Source organism: Eulemur rufifrons, chromosome 2, assembly GCF_041146395.1.
Source record: "Eulemur rufifrons isolate Redbay chromosome 2, OSU_ERuf_1, whole genome shotgun sequence".
NCBI lineage: Eukaryota > Metazoa > Chordata > Mammalia > Primates > Lemuridae > Eulemur > Eulemur rufifrons.
This window is the reverse complement of record NC_090984.1, coordinates 85,828,926-85,853,334: the sequence shown is the minus strand read 5'-3', so window position 1 is coordinate 85,853,334 and position 24,409 is coordinate 85,828,926. Positions and strand designations below refer to the sequence as shown.

The window sequence follows — 24,409 nt, the reverse complement described above, 5'->3', positions numbered from 1 at the left end:
GGCCCAGCACAGGGTCTTGCACATACTAGGCATTTAACAGTGTGCTAATCAGATGAATGCATACATTTCACTTTGTTTTCAAAGAATGAAAATTTACCTTCATCTGCATCTGTTGAGTCTCTTGATAACTGACATGCATTTTGTTTTGAAATACATTATGTTCCTTTTCTAATGTTCCAATCCGATCTTTCATCCTTGCTATAACCACGTTGCTTCTTTCTTTCTCTGTCATCATTTCCTAGAAGAGTAAACCAGAAAAGAAATTCTGAAAAACTTGGCATTAAAAAGGTATTATAAGCCTATAACAATAAGAAAACATTTTTAATAGCAGTAAAATAATTGTGAATGCTGAAACAAGTACTTGCTTTAAAAGGTCAAAAGGTTAAAAAAGAAAAATCATAGTCTTCTATGTCTCACCTGCTCTTCACAAAAATTCCCTTCATAAACACTTCGCCATTATGTTTACTCTTATTTCAAATGCACTTTCTGGTTTGAGAGTTAAAAACCATACATAGTTCATAAGCCCAGAATATATCCTACATTTTAACTCAATTATAAGAAAGAATATTTTAAAACAAAACAATTCTCTCTTATTCCAGTGTTTCAGTTCTCTTTCAGGGAACAGAAAAAAACCTAGAAGGAAAAGAAAAGAGCCTCTCTTCTAGGGAGGAGGCAGGATAAGATATTTCTATCGTAGAGAGGAAATTTGGAACAAGGGAAAGTAAAAATCAAAATTCAAAATTGTATCACCTTCCCAAGTCGAACCTTAAAAGGGTGGTTTCATTTTGCTTTGCAAGTACTATGAACTCCTAGAACAAATATTAATTATCAAAATATATGAAAGCCAAGCAATTTCAAAGTTATCTGCAGGTATGATTAGTTCATGTCCCTGCTCTAAGAAACTCACAAAATTTAACATTTTTACATAACTTATAGTTGCCTGTAAGAATTGGTTCATTCACATTTACACATTTTATATTGATATTAATATATTTAGAAAAAAGTATACATATCATCTAAGTATATAATGAATTATCACAAAGTAATAAATAATCTATTTTTAATTTTTTAAATATAGTCAAAGACAGTCAGAACTATACTCAACTTTCTGATTGTAAGGAAGCATACTTATTAACAATTTAATTGACCTTAATCTAACCAACTCTTTCCATTGACTTTATTTACTTCAAATTCATATCAAGGATTTATATTTAAACAAAGTCATTCCTTCTCATCAAGTAGCTAAGTGAATGACTCATAAACTTCATTTACTATACTGTAATTAATCCCTAAAAGGAGAAACAAGCACTTCAGGAGGAATAAAGGCACACATTCTACAGTGCTTTAATTCTGTTCTCTCAGTCTGCATGATGTTCTAAAGGTTGGTTTCTTGGTTTTTTATTATTCTCTCAAACTAAAATTTCTAGGGTTTGAAAACTTTGATTAAAAATTATAAATATTTATCACAAGAACCTCCATAAATAAGTTACCAATGTAAATGCTTCACATTAACTCTATAAATTGAATTTTAGTAAGATCACATCAAATTTTGTGCTTCTATAGAGAATAGAACAAGGTCAGATCCAATTAAAACAAATTCCCATACTTCTGAACAGAATCCTTCTGCTATTCTGAAATTAGGTAAGTACTATTATTTTAAATTCATAATTCAAGTATAAGCTATAATATCATGAAAGCATGAGGTGGTCCCCCTCCCAAAACTCTAAAAGAAAATTACTTTTGTTGGGTATAAATTTATTACACAAATAATTAAGTCAAGAATTATGGATAATTCCTGAAATCTTCCATTGCTTCTGACTCTTGAACATGAGAACGTCCTCACCTGGGTTAACTGCTTACACCGATCCTTTGTAGCAGCAGCATCCTCCTTCACAGCAGCAAGTAACTTTTCCTTTTCTTGAAGCTGATGTACAAGTGCAGTCAATTCTCCTTTACTTGACTACAATTGAGAAATCAATACAGAATTAGTAACAGTTTCACATGGGCTAATGAAAATTATAAAAATGAAGTATCTAATATTAAGTGTTCTTGGGCCAACACAGAGTTCTATATTACATATAAAGTAAAATGACTGCCAAATACAGGTCAGTGAAATATTCAGAAAAGTCCCTGTAACGCTGTTATGTCCTGAAATCACCAATAGGATACATATCAAGAAACAGATTTTACAAAAAATATAGGACTTCCGGTTTTAAACCGAGAGTCAAGATAGCAATTTCTCCCTTTTCCTCCTAGAAGCTCAAAAGAGAATATAAAACCAAAATGCAAACTATCATCAATGAACCAGTCACCTGTAATCTCAAAGCATAATATTAGGAAAGATTGCCAAAAGCAGTGAAGATGAAACACAGATGTTCCACGACCCTATCAGAATATACACATGACAATAGAGTTCTCTGAAATTATCAGGCACATCTTGACAGGTAAAACCAACAATCTTCCATTTGACACAAGGAACAAGTACAAAGGTGAAAGGCAGAAACTTTCGTGGAAGAAAGTCTCAAAGGAAGAAAGAAGAAATTGGAGACAAACTTTACTCAAAGAGAATAGCTAGCCAATGAGGCAGAGTCAAAAGATACTCTCTGTAGCGGGGCCCCAAATCTGTTACCTGAAAAGAAGCAAAAGCTAAAAAAGTTCATTTGCACACACAGCCCCAAGGAGAATACCAGCCAGCTTTGACCTTCACCGTTAGCAACCTCCATCACAGAGATGATCCAAAAGGAAACCCTCCTCATTGGAAAAGGAGTACCAGCCAAAGAGAAACAAAACCGGGACTACACAAGATACAAAAAAAAAAGAAAGCAAGAAAAACACAAATGACGAGTAAAAATAGCTACCAGAAAAAGGCTATCAAAGAGCAGACAAAAATTGTAATAAAAATATCACAATTTTTAAAAATCTAATACAGGAATAATCTCTGGAAAACAAGAGCAAAGGGTAAAGCTCACAAGAGGTCAGAGAAAAAAGATCACAAAATGAGATAAAACATAAGCTGGCAAAACTCAAAGTGTAAGTATTAATAAAAATAACACCATTCCAGAAATATAATCTAATAAGCAGCAGTAAACAGGAAAGGACGTGTTGCTGCAAACACAGTAAGGGCCATAGAATCCAGGGTGAACAGAAGTAAATAAAAAGTAGAAAAAAAGTTTTCTTTGGTTATGTGTTGCTTAATTTTGTCTAAAGAAAAGGACGAAGATATGAAAGGTAAGAGACAAGCAGTGGAGAGCCAACACGTGCTTAACTGCTATCTATTATTTCAGTTATTTCAAGGACATTATATAAAACTTCCCAGTAATAAAAGTTGACTTAAATCTAATGATTGAGAAGCCATGCTGTATTCAAAGGAAATTTAAAAAAACAAGTCAAATGTCAAGCCATATTATAATAAAATTACTGAACTTCAAAGAAACTGAATCGCTTAATGTGTGTACAGTAAGGCAGACACTGAAAAAACTCAATAAATAAACAACATCTGTTTGATTACCCAAAGAACATATTAATTGTGAGAGTGTAGTTTCATAAAAACATATGAAAAGAGTGCAAAATTCAAGCTGGCCTCAGAGTTCTACATAACAATAAGAATACAGAACAATAAAACAAAAATGCATAAAAATTCTTCAAAGACAGAAAGTGAAACCCAGGAATGTTCCACCTCATCAAACTATCATTCAAGTGTAAAGATGAGAAAGTATCATCTTAAGTTGTCAAAATTTGGGAAATATCGTTTCTGTGAGCCCTTCTTGAAGAAATTCCAGGAAAAACAACTTCGGCCAACCAAGAGATTAACAAAGAAGCTATGGCAAAACAACTGGTATCGACTCTGAACCCACCATCAAACTGTAAAATTAAGATTAAAACATAAAAATTATAGTCACAGAACAGATGTTAAATATTACAAGTATCTGACAAACACAAATGCTATAATTAACAAAAGTTGAGAGTCACAGAAGTGAAGGTAGGAAAAAAATTTAAATGGTATAACAGTAGTTCCTCCTGTTATATAGCGTGAGGCCAAACTGGTTAATAATGTAAAGTTTAAAAAATCATAATTGAGGCAATATTTAAAGGTCAAATAAAACGTTTTATTACTAGTAATCACATTACAGTAAACATTTTGAGCAGTTACTATGTTAGGAACTTTAAGCGCCTAACATATATTATCTCATTTACTTCTCAAAACTTGAACATCATTCACATATTAGAGCAGGGAAATTGAGGCATTAAGGTTACTTAAGTAATTTATCTAATGTCACAAAGCTCAAAGTGTCAAAGCCCAAATCTAAATCCACGAAATCTGACTCTAGAGCTCAGGATTTTAATACACACCCTAGAAGTGTCATATAACTTAAATACAAGGGTATGTGCATACACACAATATAACATCTCCTCTCTGACTCCTCTAGCTTTTATTCTATCTTCCCCTTCCCACCTAAGCTTATTCACAGTGGACACTGTCACTTTCCCATTCATTTGTCACTTGCTGAGTCTAATACTGCAATGAAACTGCTTTCACTAAGGGCATCAAACTCAGTTTTTTAATCCTTATCTTTCTTGAACTCTCTAAAGCATGTCACTGTTGACTTTCCCCTCTATCCCCCTCAAATTCTCTATCCTCCCTAAGCGTCTGTGATTCCACTATCTCCTAGTGTTCCTCCCCCTTCTGCGCCTCTCTTCAGTATCCTTTGTGGTGATGTTCTTTGCCTTTTAAATGTTGGTGTTTCTCAGGGTTCATTCTTGAGCTTCTTATCACTTCCACACATCCTTCTTGGTCTAATATACATCCACCATATGTACTGGTGATAATGGATTACTTTCCTAAATCACTCCCATTGGAACCTTTCTTCAACCCCAGAGAAATACATATTCAATTGTAAAATGATTATATCCACTTAAATGGCAAAAGGGATGCCTTAAACAACCTTCTAAGATTTCTTAATTCTCTACTCTCCCCTCCTCTACAAAGTGTTTACAAATACTGCTGTCACCACAGTCTATACAGTTACATAAGACAGAAAACAAGCAGTCATGCTAGGCTCTTCTTTAGCCACTGTATCTAACTGATCAGCAAGTCACCTATCTCCTCTATCCTACGCCAGTGCCCCTGTATTAATCATCCCCCTTGCTCTGAAGTGGTCTTTATTAGGCACAAGGATTCATTTACATCTATGACTTTGCAATCTATTAATATTAAAAGGTCTGACCAAGGCTGAGTTTCCATGGCAGAAAAAGGGAGAAATTAAATTTGCCTAGTCTTTCTCAGACAAGAGATCTATAAAGGCCCTTCGGTAGAAAACAGATCCACCCCATGAGAAACCAAGAACAAGATTTTAATACAAAGCTAAACGGCTGCAAGGAAAAGGGAAAAAAATGCAAACAGTTTCAAAACACTTGCTCCACTTCAAATGGTATCTTTAACAGTCCCCAACTTCTTCCTAGGCCTGCCTAAAATAAATACCAAGGGTAATCTGATTTACCACCCAGTCTCTAGAGTTCAAAGCTGTCTTAGGCAATAAAATGATTACTCTTGCCCCCATAAGCCACCAGTAACATCCTTAGTCAGAAGAGACACTTAAAGCAATTACTTTTAATCTCAAAAAGCAATAATTTTAAAAAGCAAGGTAGTAACATAGTGACTTCAACTGGAAGCTTTTCCCTGCTAGGAGCTTTTCCCAATCCCCACAAATAACTAAGAACTCTTTTCAGGTATGTCCTCACCCAATTACAATAAAGTAAACCAAAGAACAAATTCTTCAACCAAGAATATCAAGGAAGTCCCCTTAAAAAAAAAAGCATCCTCAAGGTACAGGGGAAAAAATAGTTGTTGCAACAGAATACCAGACTTTGCATTCAAAGTCACATGGAGTTACACATTTACTCCAACTACCCTCAAACACCTTGTTAACCCTGGGCCATTGTTGGCATAACATGGGGACTGTCTAACAAGCACACTACCTTGTAAAATGCCATAGATTTGTAAAACATACTGTCAAAAGACACTTGGAAGTATAGACACACATAATGCTATGATAAATGCTATGACAAAAAAGTCCAGATAATTATTAGAGAATAGCGGAGTGAACACTTGAGACTGAATCAGGTTAGCTTTATATGAAAGAAAATGATATTTAAGTGGACACTTGAAGGAGGAATTACATATGAGAAGAAATTGGGGGAGGACATTAGGAGGGCAAAAGAGGACAGGCAGAAGAAAAAAGGTTGCTGGAAGAACGAGAAAAGACCTAGTATGGGTGAAATGTAGTGAGAGAATAAGGAAAATATCACTAGACGAGGCTCTAGAGAGGGGCAGATATAGACCTGTTAAGGAATTTGAACCTATGTTTTAAGTTTTATTATGTTTTAAGTGCAAAGACAAAGGCACCAAAGAGCCGTAAAGCAGTAATATAACCTGATTTGCCTCTTAAAGTTCACCTTGCAGTTAGTTATGTGGAAAAAAGAGATTAGAGGGCTAAGAGGAAAAGCAGAAACATCAATTTGTAGACTACTGCAGGTAATCAGGTGAGAGGAAATGACTTGGACTGGAGTGATCTTTATTTTAAGAAAAAAATTAAATCACTCAAGGTTTAAAAGCAGATTCAATGGTTATGGGGGAGAGGTGCCCATGTGTGTGTGTACCATGCTTTTAGGATACAGACATTTAAGTCAACCACCTAATACTGAATACCAGATACCATGTCATCTTATCTTATGTAAGTAACCCCTGAAAATTTGTCATCTTTCCCAGTATGACAGTAAACATAATATTATAGTGAGCATGTCCCATAATAATATAGATATTAACTCCATAGGGTGTTTATCATTTTTTTTCGGGAGGGGGGGTATTTCACAAATTGGTTATCAGCCGTAACAGTGATTATGCCATTCAAATCATTTATTTTAGAAGGGTACTATTAGACACACACACTAAACAACAACAATGGTCCCTAGGTTCTTTCGTGCTATCTTCAGTTATAAAAACAATCCATATATGCTATACAAAAATCATCTGACCTTGGCTTCAACGCTTCTAGTGAGAGCAAAGCATGGTGCAGCTTAGTCAAGTGCCAAATGACTTTCAAGTCATATAAACCATCTTATTTTAAGCAATTGGCTTTTGTCAAAGCATCCGATGACAACAGATGGTTGACTAAACTAAATAAGTGCACTGATTAGTATGAAGATATAAAATAATTTCTGAATACATTCCAGAACTTCTAGATGTGACTATGTGGTTGGTGGTGTTAAGGATAAGAGTAGATAATAATTAATTGCTCTAGCTGAAGTCTTCTTTGGTGAACTTCTAATGACTGCTCACAAACATGCCCATAATCAAAAAACGTGCTTACCTTCTTTAAAGCATCTTGTATCACACCAGACTTCTCCTTTAGCAGGTCTACAACACAAAGAGCCTCATCTTCGGAAAACATCATAGTCTTCAAGGATAGAAGAAAATCTTTAAATTTCACTTCAGCATTTTCTTAATTAAAAAAAAAGAGAGATGGCATTTAAAAGACACAAGCGAAGGTAAACAACAAGAATTCCTGGCCCAAAAAGTCAATAACCAAAAGAAAATAGATTTATACTTCAGGTTGAATAACAATAAATGCTCCAGTTAAGAGGGGGAAAAAGTGTTTACCATCTATAATGTGCAATAATCACATTAACTAAAATTTTGCTTAAACTGCAGAATACTAAAATACCAGTATACCCTCACTATTTAAAAAAAAAATATTTAGGTGCCCAGTATATGCTAGCATCTGTACTAGATATGTTCATAATATTCTCATTTAACTTTAATAATCCTTGCACAATCACAGCCAACTATGGGAGGGAAAAAAAACTTTAATAATCCTGAGTGATATATAAGCCAAATGCCACAGATGAGGAAATAAGCTCTAAAAGTTATAAAAATGAAATCTGATTCTTCAAAGATCAAATATGTATTAATACAAGCAATCCCGACATTTAAAAAAATCCACTAAGTATAGTGGCTCAGGCCTATAATCCCAGCACTTTAAGAGGCCAATGTGGGAGGATCGCTTCAGGCCAGGAGTTCGAGACCAGCCTGAGCAACATAGCAAGACCCCATCTCTACAAAAAAGAAAAATTAGCCAGGCACGGTGGCATGAACCTGCAGTCCTAGCTACTCGGGAGACTGAGGCAGGAGGATCGCTTGAGTCCAGGAGTTTGAAGTTGCAGTGAGCTATGATGACACCACTGCACTCCAGCCTGGATGACAGAGCAAGACTATCTCAATAATTAATAAATAAAATCCATGCATCAAGCACCTCCTGATTCACCCATCCCAATTTTCCCAGGGCTGTCATATTAGGCACCAACTTTGTCTTCTTAAAGGAACTGCCACCCATCAGACCCAAAAGAGCCTAGAGCTTTTAATACTTCAGCTAACTTGTAAGTTTTAATAGGCTTATGTTTTAAGCTTTGTGTGCATACATGAGGGCAAGAGGCATATGGGAACTATGTACTTTCCATTCAATTTTGCTATGAACCTAAAACTGCTCTAAATAATAGTCTATTTTTTTAAAAGGCAGTTATAAGTTAGCCTAGAAATCTCGCAGAAGATAACAGTAGCTGGGAAAAGATCACCTGATAGCAATATTGCTGTGAGACCTTTAGCAAGTCAAATTTGAGTGTCCAGATCTACAAAACTGAGGTTGGACTAGAAGACTATCAACAAGTCTTTTACCACAACGTTTCCATTAGTCTTTTGCAATACATTGTTTCTAGGAGAAAATGTACTTGACTCCATCACAACTCAAAAACGGGTTTTTACAATACAACACATTGTAACATTCTATATATTACCTTTGTCAGTTTCAGTCTTCAGTTTTTTAGCCCCAGATTTCTGGATTCCTTCTACTTGGTCAGGTTTAATCAAATCAATAACCTCTCTCTTATCCACCACAGGATTTGAGGCAGCATTATCCATCAAAGGAATATAAGAGGTTGCATGAATAAGGGGTTCATCTACCAAGACTGCAATTTAAGTTCAACAAAATCATAATTACTCGGGGTTTTTAAAATCAGAGTTATTAAACAACATAAAAGCACACTTAAATTTAATGACAAATGCAGTTATTTTCAAATCTCTATTACTACCTCAAATTGGTTTTAAATTCCTATTTCACAATAGCAGTTCAATATTCTTATTTTGCAGTAAATCATTTAAGTCATCTAAAAATGTGCAGCATATCTCATAACAGTGTCTGAAAACTTCTGAAATAGCCTTCATTCTCATGTTTTTGTTCTAACATAAGAACCCATTCCCATTTGATTGTGCTCCAGGAAAATAATTTTTATTTATGTTGGTACTCTACTGAATTCTTACTGCAGTTGATAATTTTTAATTAATTTCTTTGCACTTGCTAAGAACAAAAATAAGTCATTATGTTTTGCAGATAGCTTCTCGTTTCTAATTGTTATGCCCTAATTTCCATCCCACATCTACTGTATTTGCCAAAACTTCCAGAATAACATTAAAATTGGAGGAAGGAAGCCTCCTTATTTTGTTCCTAATTTTATTGGGAAGAACTCAGAGTCTGAACAATAAGCCTGATGTCCATTGGTTAGAGATACAAACTTCCATGCCCAAATGAACATTTCTCTAACTTCCTACTTAAAGAGCTTTTGTGCCTATGTAGTTCTTTTCTTTTAGTTAAAACTGATAATATTTAATTTTACCAAATATATTCAGGCAATATTTCTCTTATACCTGATTGGTATGTCATAACTTTAATGCCAATAATAGAATTTCACCTTTTCCCTTTCCAAGTTTACTATTTTCTATTACCAACTGATACCACAGACCTGTACTATTTGGGAATTACTGTTGTTTAATCTACACAAATTTCATAGCCATTCCATACCCTGGAAAATTCTGAACACCTAAGACTATTCCATCACTTGTAATTGGATGCTTATTTTATACACACGCAAATTTCATTTAAAAAATAATTGGAAATACAGGGTAATGCAAGATCTAGCTAATGCCCTCAAGCATAATCTTTAAGTGATATTAAAAAGTACAAATATTTCAGGAATATTTTTCTTCTACAGTTTGTACACTATTTACATTATTTTTTTCAAAACTGAGTTAAGAATGAGAATATTTATAAATGCTCTGCCCTTTTTAAATTTCAGATAAACTTTTTCATCTCAAACTTACATTCTGCCCATCTGTCAAGGCACTACAAAGCCATAAGGCTAAAGAGAATTTTAGACTTACATTAGTATTACAAGTTGTTATAGTACACATTAATACCAGGAATTAAAGAGCATGTAAGGTCTCCAGGGCCCTTGTCCCAGTGTACTTCTCTAGAATTAGCATTTATAAAATACATATCTATACATCTTACCATTTTCTGTCTTTTGTTTCTTTGATGAAATTTTCTTCTTTCCTGATCCACTTTCTTGTTTAGTCTCTTGATGGAGGGGTAATACTTCTTGCTTTTTTGAAGGTCCTGTGAGAGTTTCCACCTTTTTATCCTGGTCATCTTTATCAAACATAAATGAAAAAAATCATTACAACAAACAATGAACACATCAGAAAAGATATAATTATTAATAATTCCCAGAATGCTTTACTACTAAAATTTTGAAGTCTGATGTATTACTCTCTCATCAATAACTTATCATTCTATCTTTCTTACTCCACTACACCACCTCTTCAACATTCTTGCTCCTTCATACCCCAATTCCTCATCCACTTCCAACCCTACTGCCTATAGGCATGGTCAAGTCTCTATCATCTTAAAAAATAAAACCCTTCCCCACTACTGTAATTCCCAGCATCCCACACCCATTTCCTTCTACACTGACAACAGAATACTCTGTAGTTCCTTTTATATCAATCATTCCTCAACTAACTGCAACCTGATTTTTATCTCTTCCAGTCCATCAAGGGATTAATTCAGGTCTCCAGTGTCCCAAATGCCACATTCTACAAATAACACCCATTAATCCTTATATGACTACTATTTAGCGCTTTATATAAACTGTTGGTCCATCCTTCTTAAAATTTTCTTTTCTCCATTATGCTAAATGAAATATGCCAGTCACAAAAGGACAAATATTGTATGATTCCACTTATATCAGGTTCCTAGAATAGCCATAATCATAAAGACAGGCTGGAGGAAGGGAAAATGGGGAACTAGTATTTAATGAGTACAGAGTTTCAGTTGGGAAGATGAAAGTAACTGTACACTTAATGGTTACAATGGTAAATTTCATGCTGTATGTATTTTTCAATAAAAAAATAAAAAACTCTATCAGCTCTCATAATTCTCTTCTTACACTTGGGACATTCCTTTGCACATCTCCTTTATGAGCTGCTTCTACTGAGTACTGGTACTTCGTAGGGTTATGTCTCCAATTTAAATACTTCCCTTGGATGATCTCATCTACACCCATGACTTCAACTACTACCTTCATGCTTAAGGTTTCTGAATCTACATTCCAGACTCAATCCTCTGCACTTACATATCCTAGTGCACCTATGTAGATGGCCCCATAGGCATCTGAAATACAAACTGAAAGTGTTCTCCTCCCCATATACATCCAGTCTCTCTCCAGTATTTCCTTTATTACTACCAATCAGAGGTTGGCAAACATTTTCTGTAAAGAGCCAGAGAGTAAAAAACTTTAGGCTTTACAGGCCATATGGACTCTGTCACAACTCTGCCACTGCAGCATGATGGCCAGACATAGAAGTACACAAACGAATGAATGTGGCTGCATTAAAAAAACATGTCATGGACACTGAGATATGACTTATGATTTCTACATTTCTCAAAATATTATTCTTTTAATTTTTGTCCTAACCACTTAAAATGTAAAAACTATTCTTGGCTTGTGGGTGTAAAAAAAAGAAGTGGGCCAGATTTGGCTCATAGGTTGCAGTTTGCCAACCCTGACCTAACTTAGAACTTAGGAGATGAGCTTTGATCCTATCTTCTCCTTTATCTGCCATACCCCTATATAATGAGGTTAGTCATGTCATTCTTTCTTTATATACCTGCTTTTTATTTCTTCTATTTCTTTCATAGTTCAGGTCCACATCTTAACTTTGGAAAACTATAACAATCTCTTAACTAGTCTTACATCAGATACTGCCCCATGGTATCTGTCCTTGCAAATTCTGCAAAAGGCATCTTTCTAAAACAGAAATCTGACCATGTAACTAACATCTGAAAATCTTCAACAATGGCTAACCTAAGAAGTTCCAGTTCCTTAGCACTGTATACAAAAGCTACCATGATCTAGCCACTGCTATCTTTTCAGCTTTGTTCTCTACTACTCCCTACCTCGTATTTCATGGCTTAACGATACACTGTACTCTTGTACGCCGTGCCTTTACACATATTCTGCCAACGTACGACGAGACTGCACTATCCACTTAGTGAAGTGATTAAGTCTCAAACACCCAACTCAGACACTGCCTCCTCTGTAAAGCCTTTCATCCCCTGACCCCGTAAGTAGTAGTAGCTGCTCTGGCTTCTGCATTTCTGCTATACTTTGTACATCTACATGAATTACACTTTGTTACTGGCTTACATGTCCTTCTCCATGAAAATGTGTGGTATTTTCCTAGCTATAATCCTAGCTATGATCAATTTAACCCTCAACAAGTTAAGACACACAAATGACTTACTAGTATACACAAGTCCTTTCATACAAAGCAAACTCTTTATAGTTTCATATATCACCACATCATTTCTCAGGTCCTTTCCACTGTATCTATTAACCCCTCTCCCTTGAATAGCCCATCCCATCCCTCTCCATCCACTCAAAAAACCTAGCTAGTACCAAAATTTAAAATTAATTTTTGACATTACATGCTCTAAGTGGCCTATCTTAGAATTCCTAGTTTAGACATACCCAGATCATATACTAAAATTTTTATATTATAATGACCTATTTATGTTTGTGTCTACAGCTAGCATGTGATTATCCTGAAAATGAACTATTCATCTCTATAGCCCTAGCACCTAAAATAATGCCTAGCATAAAGCAGACATATGATAAATGTTTGCAAAACAAATCAATTGAGGGTGAAAAATTATATCTGATTTTATCTTTTCATCTTTAATATCATATTGATTAGAAAGTGTTGGTTGAAATAAATGTAGAAGTTCCTAACTGCTGATAATTTACAAGTCCTTAGTGGTTTTAGTAAAACAGCCAAAGCTGGATTTTATAAATTTGTATTGAAGATCTTTTCCATATTTATAATATGAAGTTGTTTTAAAAGTGCTGTTTCATGATCAATACTAATTTCTATCAGCAATTAATGTTAATGAAAGCAAACACACAGTGAAAATCATCATCTTGGTTTCAGACTCAATATTTAACATTTTATGTACACACCTAACAAAATATTCAAATTTCAAAGCTCTAAAGTTATTAAAAGAAATATAATCATTCAATAATATTAAATAGATTACAATACCGCTTCCATTTTTAGACTTCTTCTGTCCTGGTTTCTTCTTTGAGGCAGCTGCTTCAGAGGGCGGGGTAGGCTGTTTAGTAACTGGGACAGGTTCTACTTTTTTGCCAGGAATCTTTGATGTATCACTTTCTTTGATGACCTGCTCTTCAACTACAGGTTTTTGTTTCTTTTCCTTCTTCTTTCTTTCCCTAACACTACTTGAGGTTTCAACCACATTCAATGGAACAGGTATAACTTTCTCATCTTCTACAGCCAAAGCATCAGATAATTTAAAGTCCCGAGGTACACTCTCAGAATCAGATTCATGGAGGTTCCCATTCTGGATTTCTTTCCTTTTATTCTTTTTCTTTTCTGCCTTCTTTTTATCTGTTTTGGTAGGAATAAGTTTTTGTTCTCTTTTCTGTTTTTCAAGAACTTCATCATATAATGTTTCTTTCATGAAAAGCCAGAAGAAGAGGAAAATTACTGTAATAACTACTGAAGGAATAAGGACAATAAAATACGTTGACTCATAAAACTCCATGGTGCTTTTGTTAATGTGATCCTATAAAACCTAAATGGCGGGGAGGGGAGAGCAAAAAAACAAAAAAGAAGCTGTCAGTCTTATAAACATGAAACTCAAAACCCATGCTCTTTCAAGTGGCATTTTAGATCTAATCTAACCTGATCTACAAATCTAAACAGGTTAGTTGCTTAAATCACATTCTTGATTACTCTGCCAACTACAATTCAAATATAGTACAAAAGAAAAACAGTAACTAGAAAGAGTGACTGTAACATATCCTTCCATTTTTTAATCATGTGAAAAGATCCTAATGAGAGGGAAAAAACTTCAATGTTCATCACATTTCCCCCCCCCACAAATATCCATTTCTGATAACTTTATTAATAGCTAGCTTTTTTCCTTTTATTGTATAATGTTGATGAATACTATCATATGTGAAAATTAAGAGGTATTAACTATTAGCAACTGACTGGCTCACTGGATATCCATTAAAAGTACCATACTCTTAAAAGCAAAAAAAAAAAAAAAAAAAAAAAAGGAAGAAAACGTCGTTCATTCCTTCACTTAGAAATTTAAGGCCATTCACAGACTTCTAACATCTTTACTGCAGTGACTAATAGCCTCATGATATGGTGATATACAAGGATATGGAAATATAATAAAGTCAAAATCAAATCAAAACATTAGACTGTGGCGTTCGGCACTAAAATAAAATACACATTAGATGATTTTCTAAATTTTTTCCAAGGTATCCTATACTGCAGACACAAGTTACACTGCAAAAGCAAGGCTAGCCATCCTAGCCCAAATGCTAAAAAAAAAAAAAAAAGGCTTTGTCTCATCAATAGAACCATCAGCCCTACATTTAGGATTAAACCAATAGCTACTGGGGAAAAAAAGGTATGATCTGACTACCCAGATCTGCCTAGAATATATATATTATATCCCTCACCTGAACGGTAGTTTCTGCTAAAATTAAATCTCAAAGTAAAAATGACTCTGATGTCTAGATTCTAGGTAATCAATGTTTTTATAAACATGTATAAGCCACATAAAAGTAGCTTGTATTCTATGTTAAATCTGTTGTAGAAAAAGGCAAGGCGTGTGATGCACATGTAATTAAATAACAGGACATGTTTGGCATAAAGCAAATTACAGTTAACTTTTATACTTTTAATATACAAATAAATCTGAGAGTTTTTTAAGTTTTCATTGTCTTGAAGAGTCTTATAGATAATGATTAAAGAAATCAAATTCCATCTAAACAGAATCATTCTAATTATTTTAGACCCTGGCAAACATCTGAGTTTAAGCTGGATAAATCTGAGTTTATTGAATATAAAACTTCACCAGAACCATTCTTAACAGAACTCATGAATTTTACAAAACAAAATAAAGCTATGCACACTTATCTTTGTTAAATGCCAAGACAGACAGAATAGAAATCTTACATTGTTAGCATAATCAACTTGAGCTCATTAAATTTAACTTTGTCTTTCAATTAATTTACATCCCATTTTAAAATGCAGAGCATAATCCTTTCAAGTTATACCAGCAATGACCCAAGTCTGAAACATAGCCAGAAATGGAACCTGAGAACAAAGTACAGTTGACCCTTGAACAACACAGGTTTGAACTGAGATGCTCCACTTATACACAAATTTTTTTCAACCAAATGCTGTTGAAAATACAGTATTCGGTGCATGCAAAACCCACTTATATGGAAAACCTACTTTACTACATATACTCAGGTTCTGCAGGGCCAATTGTGGGACTTCAGTATGCTCAGATTTGGGCATACGGGTTCCCAGAATCAATCCCCCAAAAATACAAGAAATAACTAGTTCAACAGGCATATCATCAATCTTTCTAATTGAAATAACAATTCATACTTCCAAAAGCATTTTTCAAAATAGCATTAACACAACCCTGGACTTACTAAGACAGGTTTTAACAAGTTGAAGGGGAAAAGGAATCATGTGCTAACCAAACACTAAAAGACACTTTAAAGAATTATTTCCCTGATAACTCATGTTAACACGAACTATCCAGGTTTTAAATTGATCAGACATATCTTACTGTGCCTAAGTGTTGGTAATCAACCAGGAATGCTTCTAAAGAACAAAGAATTTTTTTATAACATAGCATCCACAGGATACACAGCCTATTCAACTTAACTGGGGAGTTGGGGGAGGGAAAAAGACAAAACAAGAGTTGGAATGGTTCAAATTTTTGCTTTGAAGAACAAAAAGAAAGGCTAAGGTACTTAGCAGTAACCACAGAAGCTGAAAAAAAGAGGACAAGTCAAAGTTAAAAAAGCCTGATGAACAGCAAGCTGCAGCCCAGTGCAAGCCTAGGTCTTCGAGAGCAGAATCTATAATCAAGCAGAGCCAGTTCACCTGTACAGAAAAGGGAAAAAAAGCAAATGGTCAGGAGAAGAGAGGCTAGGAGACCACCAGAACTCTGAAAGAGTGATTCCTCAAATGTTCTGATGATTTGCTAGTTTCCTTTTCCAGGTCCCATATCAGGCCTGAAGGAATCATGCTTCCTGTCTTTGGATTTTCTTAAGATTCCCTTCACACAATTCAACTCCTCTTCAGTTGAGTTCATTCTGCATCTAGATGAACCTCAAATGTTTGCATTCTTTTAACCCAATGATCCTAATCCTTTATCCCAAGAAATTTATTTGCAAGAAAAGCACATAAAGATGTTCATAGCAACATTACATAAAAACTGAAAAAAGACATAAAACATCCAACATCAGAATGGTTTACAATAGCAAATATCAATTCAAAATACAGTTATTAAAACTATAAATACTAAGACTTTGTGTTAAATTCATTGCTGCTAAAAAGTAACAATCATTTTACTTGTATGATCAAAACATTTTATATATAAGTTCAATAACTAAAGAGTTGTGCCAGAATAATGGGTGCAATCTCGCTTGCCTTAGTATTTTAAACTTTAAGAGAAATTCATAAAATGTTCATTCCTTGTTTATTTTTTAAAAATGGCATGGCCAGGCATGGTGGCTCACGCCTGTAAATCCTAGCACTCTGGGAGGCCAAAGCGGGAGGATTGCTTGAGCTCAGGAGTTCGAGACCAGCCCAAGCTAGAGCGGGACCCCGTCTCTATAAAAAAATAGAAAGAAATTATACGGACAACTAAAAATATATATAGAAAAAATTAGCTGGGCATGGTGGCGCACGCCTGTAGGCCCAGCTACTCGAGAGGCTGAGGCAGGAGGATCCCTTGAGCTTGAGGTTGCTGTGAGCTAGGCTGATGCCACGGCACTCTAGCCCAGGCAACAGAGCGAGACTCTGTTTCAAAAAAAAAAGGGGGGGGGGGCAAAATCAGTGTTTAATGAATAAATACTACAATACCAATTAATATACCTCAGGTTCACATTATACCCATAGGCATCAGAATTATATAAAGAGGAAAAAAGGAGGCAAAAGGGAATTGGTAATGATATTGAGGGAAATTCAGGGAAGAGCAAACACGGAGGGCAGGGGAGGCACAATTGAAAAATAAAAGGAAGGGGAAAGAGAGGTTGAGACAAAGTTAATTTAGCTCTAGGTGACAGAAAATTGTAATGACCTCATTTCTAAGTCCACAGTATACAATTCAATATATGTTTGTTGAGCTCAGGTTTTGAGATGAGTTAGCAAAAATCACCAATGTTAATGATTTCTTCCATATTATCACATGCCCTTTGTAATATTAATCACCTTTTAACCTAACCACACATAAATCTTAATAGATTCCAATCTGAATGCAATAAACAGCCAGTGGTGGTAAACAGGATTTCTCTGTCAAGTGAACCAGGAGAGAAATATCTATGGAATGGTAAGAAATCAAGCCCTAACTATTCTCAAATCACATTCCACACCAGTGCCTTGTATCTTTTACTCAGACATAAATCCTTCAAAAAACTGATGAGATAGCCTCTTTCTCAAAGAAAATGTATACATACCAAGGTTTACCTACTATCTCTGAAGGTTTCTAGATTCCCTGAAGAGTATGTATAGATCCAAGGTTAAAAACCCTGCTCTTGAATGAGTTTGCATTCCTGCCCTGCACCTAAAGAACTCCAAAAATAATAATTATAATAAGTTAACAGTATGGAAAAATAGTAAGTTCTGTGTTTCATCAGAGTTCGTATTACTGATGTTGGTTTTAAAATTCTATTTACTCACCCTTCTATAACTTACATTTGTTCATACAAAAATTGAGCTACAAGTAACAAATGCTAGAACGCTGGTGAGGATGCAGAGAAAGGGGAACCCTCCTGCATTGTTAGTGGGAATGTAAATTAATACAGCCACTATGGAGAACAGCATGGCAGTTCCTCAAAAAATTAAAATCTGAACTACCACACGATCCAGCAATCCTACTGCTGGGTATATATCCAAAAGAAAGAAAATCCATTATCAAACAGATATCTGCACCCGCATGGTTATTACAGCACTATTAAACAATAGCCAAGATTTGGAAACAACCCAAGTGTCCATCAATAGATGAATGGATAAAGAAAATGTGGTACATATACACAATAGAATATTATTCAGACACAAAAAGGAATGAAATCCTGTCATTTACAGTAACATGGGTGGAACTGAAGGACATTATGTTAAGTGAAATAAGCCAGGGGCAAAAAGACAAATTTAGTATATTCTCACTCATCAGTGGGAACGAAAAGTTATTAATAAAAAAATTAAACTCATAGAAATAGATAGTATAATGATGGTGGGAGAGGTAGTGGGGAGGGGTGACAAGGTGCAGAGGATTAATGAGTGCAAAAATAGCTGAAATGAGGTCTAGTATTTGATAGCACAACAGGATAAACAGTCAACCATAATCTATGGTATACTTTTAGTTATTTTAAAGCATGGAATCAGAATGTTCCTAACATAAAGAAATAATAAATGTTTGAGGCGATGGATACCCCAATTATCCTGATTTGATCATTACACACTATATGTGTCTGTAGCAAAACATGACTTGTACCCCATAAATATATACACTTATGCACCCACAATAATTAAAAATAAAAGAAAAAACTGAACTATATCATTGAGTTAAATTTTGTAAACTTTTCAGAAGGCACAATTTGCTTATATTAATATAATACATAAAACTTAAAATTTTAAGTGATATAAAAATTTAGGGCAATTATTAGAATTTCAATAGAACTACTTAACCAAGAAGGTTAAAGTAGAATATAAAGATAGACCACCATTATACAATGGTAAAACAATGAAACTATTTCAGTGTGGGACATCTACAGAAACATCACACGACTTAAAATAATTAAGACTGTGTAATACAGCAAAATACATAACAAAAAGGCTAAAAGTTATTTATGTTGAGCACAAAAATTAGATACACACATAGTCTGAGGCAATATAGTAAAATGAGATTATATTTTTGAAGGGAATAAGATTACAAATATTTTAATATATAGTTAATTTCTCAACTCTTTCAGTTTCTTCCATATTAAAACAACAATTTAAGTAACCAACCTGAATGCACAAGATTACACTTTTAAAAGTTTAAATAAAAACTGGTGCTTACAAAATACAAATAAAGAATTACTGCTTACATATTACAAGAAGAAACTGAAGGAGTTTGAGAAGTATACTATTAAATTTCAAGTAAATGTAAGAATTTGGAATTCTGTGTTCTTATTACTACAGTGTTTCAGTTGCTCTTGCTTCTATCCTTTTTTTCCAAACTAAAAGAGCATGTAAAACAAATGACACAAAAACTAATTTTATAAACTTTTTTTGTTATTCAGTTGACAAAATTACATCAGTTGGGGTCACTCAAAAAAACCATTAGGAAAAAATTTAACAAATCAAAATTCAAGACTTAAATCTGAACAAACTGAAAAAACTGAAAGTCTTTTTTCAAGTGATGTACACCAAACATACAAGCAAGCACACACATTTGAAAAAAAAATTTAATTGAGAGAAAGGTAGTTTTCAACCAAGGAATGCATAATTTCATAAAAGTTCCTGCATAAATCAATAATGTCTATATAACTAAATGAATACCCCTTCTAAAAATATACAGACTCTCTAAGTAGCCTAAAAGAACTTTATTCAATGTATAATATAGTTAAAATATTACTAAGAGTAGCTGTAAGGAAAGGTTCTTTGTAAAAATAATGTTCATAAGTAAAAAAAAAATCCATCTGTAATCTGATCACACAGAATCTAAATACTTTGCATTCCAAACATGCCGCTATTCATACAATGTTTCCCTTCCTTTAAACCCACAATAACATCTTCTGTTGTTTTTAAATGGATAAGTTAATCTTTTTTAAAGAAAAAGTGGTTTATTTATTGTAAGTACACTGATAAAAAAGTTTATCATTAGTGGCCAAGTATCATTAAGTCAGATTCCATTCCACAAAAGAAATATCTACAATATTTTATGAACTACTCCTGTTAAAATTAAAGATTAGGCATTGTGTAGTTGTTAACCTTTAAATAAAGTATGCAAGTTATATTCCAGATATATCCTGAGTAAAAGTAAATTATTTTCAGATTGGAGAACAGCAATATAATGAAGCAACAAAATGCAAGTTAAGAGTTTTTACTTTTGGTCCTGATTTTGCCTTTACTCAGGTGTTTCCTAAAAATTGGTATCCATGAGTTTCTTCTTAAACGGGTTTAGGGTCCAAATTACTTGCATGATCTTGCATATGCCAAATCAAAAAATTTATGTGGTCTCAAATTGGTGCATATCCTCTTTTGTGGAATTCTCTCCTAAGCCAGCCTCCTTAAGATTTTCAAAGACTGTTACCAGATATGAGCCCAGAACCCCAAATAAGAAAATATGATAAGCCACCATTAGCGAGAGGCATCACCAACAAGCTAAAGACTTAGTTCTCTAAAGACTAAAGATACTGTATTTAACAGATATAGATTACAACATACATAAAAAGGAGGGAATTTGGAAAATGAACAAAGAACAGAAACTATCAAAAGTGGGCAGATCTGAATTAGGACTTCCACAAATAAAAATCAAAATTTAAAACCCAATTGATAGGTTAAAAAAAGGGCAAGGAGACCAATTAAAATGACTTTCAATAGATGAAAGTAAATTAAGTCAATGCAGACAGAAATACCTGGATGGAACAACTAACAAGAAAAGGTAACTATGATAAAGTGAGTGAGGAGTCTAAATAACACCTAAACCATTTGCCAAGATCAATATAGGAACAGGTTCATGTCTGGAGTTTTAGATACGATTTTTGAAGAATATAAAGGACAACCAGCTGAAGAAGATCAGCAGACAACTAAATAGGCAAAATCAGCAATAAGAAGCTACCATGGGTTCTGAATCAGGCAAACAAAGGAGCCACTTTATAAAGCTCAACTTAAAGCATTTCGCCTTCTCCCTACAAAATCTAAAAATCTTCACCTTGTCCTTCTTCACTTACCTTTCAAAACCCAGCTCAAATTATACCTATGTCATTTCAACTATCTTCCACAATAGTCTTTATTATTCTCTCATTCAGTTATTTAGCATCGATTACATTGTCAGCACTGTTCTAGCATGTTCTAAATAGATAGCAGTAAAAGGGCCACAAACCCTGCACTTACACAGTTACCATTCTACTAAGGGAAAGACAGATCAGCAATTAATATACAATATATGAAATGGTAGTAAGTAGCAAGAATAGTGATAAGCAGGAAAGAGAAATAGAGAGCATAGGAAGAAGGAAAGTGGACAGAAGTTATAATTTAGAGGAGAATGGTCAGGGAGGATTTCCTTGAAAAAAAATGATATTAGAATAAAGACCTGAAATAAGCGAGGGATAGACCCATGTCCCTATCTGTGCCTAAGTGAAGAGCTGAATGGAGTGAATGAGGGAAGAGCAAGCACAAAGATCATGAAACAGGAACATACCTGGTATATTTGAGCAAAAGCAATAAGGACAATGTAGTTCAAGTAGAATGAATAAAAGTAATAGTAAATGCAGTTATAGAGATAATACAAAGGGTTGGGGGTGTGGTTAACAAGTCATGTAATTTCTTCAGGATATTGGAAGGACTGTGGCTAGTACTCTCAGTAATATGGGAAACCAGTGGAGGGCTCTGAGTAGGGAAGGGTGTAGAGATAAAGTGAAAGCAAGGAAAATTCCTAGGAGACAACTGAAATAATCCACAGATGATGACAGCAAGTTGGTAGCAGGTAAGGTGGTCAAATTCTGGATACATGATGAAGGTAGAGCCAAGATGATTTGCTGACCGACTGGATGAGGGGTGTGAGTGAGAGACCAAGCAAAGCCAAAGACAACTCCAAAGCTTTCAGACTAAGCCAAAAAAAAAAAAAAAAAGAGTTGCCCTTTACTGAGATAGCGGAAATGTGGACAGGACATAGCTAGGTTGAAGATCAGGAGTTTGGTTTTAGCTAGGTGTTGTCCAGCAGACAGCTAAATAAAAGATTGTTTGGTCAGCTGAGAAGTACAGGCTAGAGATATAAATTCGGAAGTATTTGGCACATGGACCATATTTAAAGCCACAAGCTTGGATAAATCACCAAGGGAATGGGTATAAACATAAGGAAGAGTATAAAGGCACAGGCAAGGAGAGGATATGGTTAGAAATTGTGACAACTCCTAATGCTACTATTTTCTTAATGAAATGTGAAGCAAAGTCATTAGATGAAAAAGTAAGGGTAAAAAAGAGTGGTATTGGAGGTCCCATAAAATACAATTATTATTGAATTTTTCATTCTTTATAAACTGCATTCATTTTTATTCTCCACTTAAATTTAAAACTTTGAATGCAGGCTATTTAGCAGTGCTAACATCCTGAGGAGGAAAATACAAACTATAAACCAAAGCAAAAAAACTTAACTCAGCCCCAATATGGTCTTACTCTTCCAGTTCAAGTACCATGTCTACAGCTAGTTCTCCTCCTAAAATGCCAGAGCACTTATTCTCTACGTACACATGCATAGATTCTATGAGACAGTAGACAGTTTTAACAAATATAGGGAAGCAGCAATATAATGCAGTGTGATTTAAAGATAAAAGTACAGACCATAGTGGAACTCAAAATCTAAAACAAATCCAAGTAGGTACAAAGATTTGGTTTTTAGTAAGTTGTTCCAAATCAGAAGAAAGGCTGTAACAGTCAGATCAAATAAAAATATTCAGATAAAGTTTTAAATGTAAGAAAAAAAGTATAACATATTTAAAAACACAAGAAAATAGGCAGACTCATTTTATACAATTCTGTATGTTTAAATGTTTATAAGTAATATTACATCTGCAAGAAACATTTTTTTTGCAATAAACATTTTTAAAAATAAACTTCACCTTACAAATCAATAAGAAAAAGACAATACAATGAGAAAAATAGACAAAGTATTAACCACTTCCTGAAATGGCCATCAAAATACAAAACTCATCTAACTTCCTATTGTCCTAGTTAGTAACTGCACAGAAAGTGTAATGGCTCCAGAGTGCACAATAAAGTACAAAATTATCTTTTAAAATAAGAAAGATTCAAAGCAACCAAAAGACAAAATAATCTAGTATGCCTAAACATTTGAGTCACCCCCGGCCCCCGCAACATGGGAACTCCATTTACAACATCTTTCCTAAAATTAACTTTACAGACTACACTGAAATCTCAAAGCTGTGGTGCAATTACTCTTTTTAAACTGCAACACATAGTTATTTCTATGACTCACATCTTACACCCCTTAAGTTAGTGAATCCAACTAATGCCACAAATGAGTAATGAAATTTAATTTCTCCATTAGGTACCATGTAACAACACATGAAACTTCTATTTTATCTTTTAATCAAAATTTTTTCCTTTAATGTGGGAATAGATAAATCAGTTTGAACAGCTTCTCCAAGAAACTGGAAAGGAACCGAACAGCTGGTAGCTGCTGAAAGTTAGTTACGTCCACATCTATTAAAGTTCTGCTTACTCATCAAGCCCAAACTAGCCCATTTTCTCAGGAAAAGGCATTGCTCATTTAAAAATACTTCCATAGGAGATAATCTAGTTAAAAGTTTATTTCATAAAGAAATCTAATTTATGATAATTTAATTAGACAAATTGAAAGCTTTAATACCAAAGAAATTTATAACTTTTTAAATATTCAGTCTTTCAAATCAACACATAAAATGAGTTTTCAAAGACAAAAGAATATAAATTATCAAAGCTTCAAAATTTAACACCAGAACATGAAATTCGTACCAATAATGTAATTATAAAACAGTTATACCATGTACAGAAGGTGTTCTCCCCTAAAATCTACAATCTTGACCTATCTTTTCTTTTCACAAGATTTCTGGGTTAGAAAGGGCCAACTAGCCCTTTCTAGAGCTAGATAAAAACTGACAGACTAGATCTGATAAAAACTGACAACATAGCACA

At 34.2% G+C, this 24,409-nt stretch overlaps 1 protein-coding gene across 22 annotated transcripts in view; it reads right to left on the bottom strand.

Moving 5' to 3' along the window:
* The window catches only part of KTN1 (kinectin 1), a 96,990-nt gene that overhangs the window by 53,643 nt on the left and 18,938 nt on the right, over positions 1-24,409 (bottom strand). For 15 of the 22 annotated variants that reach the window (XM_069487061.1, XM_069487081.1, XM_069487144.1 and 12 more), the window contains exons 2-7: positions 13,490-14,042; positions 10,398-10,535; positions 8,848-9,018; positions 7,368-7,498; positions 1,844-1,960; positions 98-238 (exon numbers count right to left, since the gene is read on the bottom strand). In XM_069487061.1, the coding sequence (XP_069343162.1) occupies positions 98-238; positions 1,844-1,960; positions 7,368-7,498; positions 8,848-9,018; positions 10,398-10,535; positions 13,490-14,012 (1,221 nt within the window). In that variant the 5' untranslated portion in view covers positions 14,013-14,042. The remainder of the gene's footprint in view (positions 1-97; positions 239-1,843; positions 1,961-7,367; positions 7,499-8,847; positions 9,019-10,397; positions 10,536-13,489; positions 14,043-24,409) is intronic. The other 7 variants (XM_069487202.1, XM_069487210.1, XM_069487230.1 and 4 more) reach the window with 2 other exon arrangements.